Consider the following 2,785-nt stretch of genomic DNA (forward strand, 5'->3'; position numbering starts at 1 on the left):
ACTATTTGGTTCTGTTGGAGAGGTCATTCTGTTAAAAATGTGTTTGGCAAGGATATAGACTTCCTTTTTTTTTCTTTTTTTGCTGTGCTAGTTTGATATTACTTGAGTAAGTGAGAATACACTCATCTGATTTTTTTTCTTTCTCTTTCTTAATAGCACATATCTTTAGATTTTGGAACTTGTCTGTCTGAATCATCTTTGCAAAATAAGGATCTGAATATACTCACAATAACGTATTATAATCATACACAATGTCAAATACAAACTGTAGTTAGAGACTATGTTCTACAGTACATGGTTTGTTAAATTCAAGAAACACTATGGATTAAACAATGTTCTTTAAAGCCATACAAAAGTGCATTCAACAGCCAAAGGAAAAATACAAGAAGAAATATAATGATATGAAAGCAGATCACAGAACTGCATTATGAGATATAAATGAATAAGGAGAAGAAAAATCTTAAAGGGAAAATTGCTAGAGAAGATTCAGTACATTAAGTCATTTACACTGTACATTAACTCACACAGAGTATGAACTAAGCTACAAAGTAGTTGGAAAAATATAAATGAACAATGCAGAGGGGGCACCATCTATTTATGAATTTGACACTACAGCATGCTGGAGGTGAGATCAGTGTCTCCAGCAGTAACAGCTGTCAAATATTTTGTTCAAAAGCTGTCACTGTGTCTTCACCCTGTTACCTGCTCTTGGATTTCATTCACCATGCTTTAAACAGATACAAAATTATACAAAGGTACTGAGTCAGTTGTCACACATCTGTAAAGAATTGTAGATCATTGTGATTAAGATGCAGAATAATGCACAGCTTCATTCATCATTTTCTTTCATTGTGCAAGCTTCGGTGTAAAACTGTCAAAGAAAAAATCCTGTTGTCAAAGGAAAACAAAATGTCTTGTGTAAATGCAGAATCAAGAAAAATGGGGATGAGTAAAGAATTGGAAAATGCTCCTATGTGTAAAAATATCTATATATATTTTTGCAGAAGTGTTCAGGTAAACTGGTGGTGCACGTAGGTGTGTGTTGAGGTGCCAGTCCAAAACATTTCCATGGTATGTGACAGCAGAGACAAATATCATACACGTGTTTATTAACAAATACCTGTTTCTTTTAAACAGTTGCTGTCTTGCATTTTTATACAATAAATGTTAGAGAAAACTAGTGTGAATTTTTGCATGGAAAACTCCTAGCACAGATGAAATCCCACGTACACTCCCTTTAACCTTTATTAGTACAAGCATTTTAATTACATATAAAAAAAGCTACAAAGAAGAAAAAAGTAAACGCTTTTGTCTTCCAACCTCCGTCCTAAATCTGTGACAACGATGCAATCTCCCATTTCTCCCAAGGCAAAGACGAAACCTCTGTGGGGAAGACATGTAACGAATATCATGAGAAAATATACCTGTTCCTTTGTGTGTGAAGACAATTATGTTGCCCTACCTCATACCCCCTTTGCTGCCAGAGGATCAGAAATGCAAATGGCATTTTAAATCCAAAATGGCATTGTTCAACAATCTGAAAGAGGATTAACTGTCCTGTGGAATGTAAGGGTTGATTTAAAGGTCACTTAAGACTGTCTTCAACTTTTGCATACCAGATGAAAAATTAAAGTCATTTCTGAGTTGTCTGTCTCATTAGTAACCATTAATATACTTATATCATGCATATCAGTAATGCCAGAATTATTTGTATATATCTAATGTTCATTAGTCTGGAATACTGGTTTACCATAGCATGTTAATAAAGATGAATAAATCAACTTTCATGAATTTTTATAATGTTCATGCCTTTGCATATTTTCAAATACTAAGGGTTTGGGGAATGATAATATACTGTATTTTGTGTAGAAATGGTTGTTTGGTTATCTTGAAACAACTTCGAGTCAGAAACACAACCATTCCCCCTGAAATATACTTTTTAGGTCATAATTACTGCCTATCAAGCCAAATATGGACATTTGTAAACGACCCTTAGACTATTTTGACAACCAATAGAATGCCTATGAATCTGATCTTTGTATTATGCAAACAACAGAAAGACAGGGAAATGAGGGAAAAAACTCACACACGAATAAATATCCAACATCTCATACATGCAATATAAATACGTGTCAATATTAGGCAAACCCCATTTAAGGGTTTGCACTCCCCACTTCTCCCAACCGGAGACTCACCTGCTGCTGGAGGAACTGATTCGCTGGGACAAGGACAGGAGGACGTGGGCGTGGCCGAGGGCGTGGCCTGGAGAACAGAGGTCTGAAGCCACCGAAGAGAATTCTTGGAGGCGAAGGCAAGGGGAACCTGAACTGCGCCTGCACCACAGAGGCTGTTGCCACGACCACCAGGAGCGCTAACCACACCTGCGGATAAGGTTGTGTGTTAAGGAATATTGTGCCTGCGTTGTTCTCCATTGAAATTTATCCTTACCTTCTCACTCTGCTACAGGGGAATGTACTCTATTCTCAACACAGAGGGTGAAAACATGACATTTCGATTAGTTATAATTAAGGCTCGAGAAATTGATAATATATCACTCGGAAGAATTGAGAAAAATAATTGGTTCTTGTCATGATCTATGGGATGATTGTTATCATTTGTAATTACATCTGAACTTCGAGTCACTTGACCTTTAGTTATCGTTGAACTCCATACTTGATCATTTTTACAACTGTAAGATCACTTGTCTTCCAACCTGTTCATTCAGTATACATTTGTTCTTAATATTATCAATTTGCCATTCCCACTGTACTCAAGATACATTTAC

The 2,785-nt window shown here is 36.1% G+C and overlaps 1 protein-coding gene across 1 annotated transcript in view; it reads right to left on the reverse strand.

Annotated features, from left to right (window-relative positions):
• The window catches only part of LOC119585991 (pistil-specific extensin-like protein), a gene marked incomplete at its 5' end in the record, with an annotated part of 3,257 nt that extends 876 nt beyond the window's left edge, over nucleotides 1–2,381 (reverse strand). The window contains 3 exon segments of the mRNA XM_037934702.1: nucleotides 3–11; nucleotides 1,321–1,383; nucleotides 2,196–2,381. Coding sequence (XP_037790630.1) covers nucleotides 3–11; nucleotides 1,321–1,383; nucleotides 2,196–2,381 — 258 coding nt within the window.
• Nucleotides 2,382–2,785: the final 404 nt, after the last annotated feature.

This window comes from Penaeus monodon, chromosome 20 (assembly GCF_015228065.2).
Source record: "Penaeus monodon isolate SGIC_2016 chromosome 20, NSTDA_Pmon_1, whole genome shotgun sequence".
NCBI lineage: Eukaryota > Metazoa > Arthropoda > Malacostraca > Decapoda > Penaeidae > Penaeus > Penaeus monodon.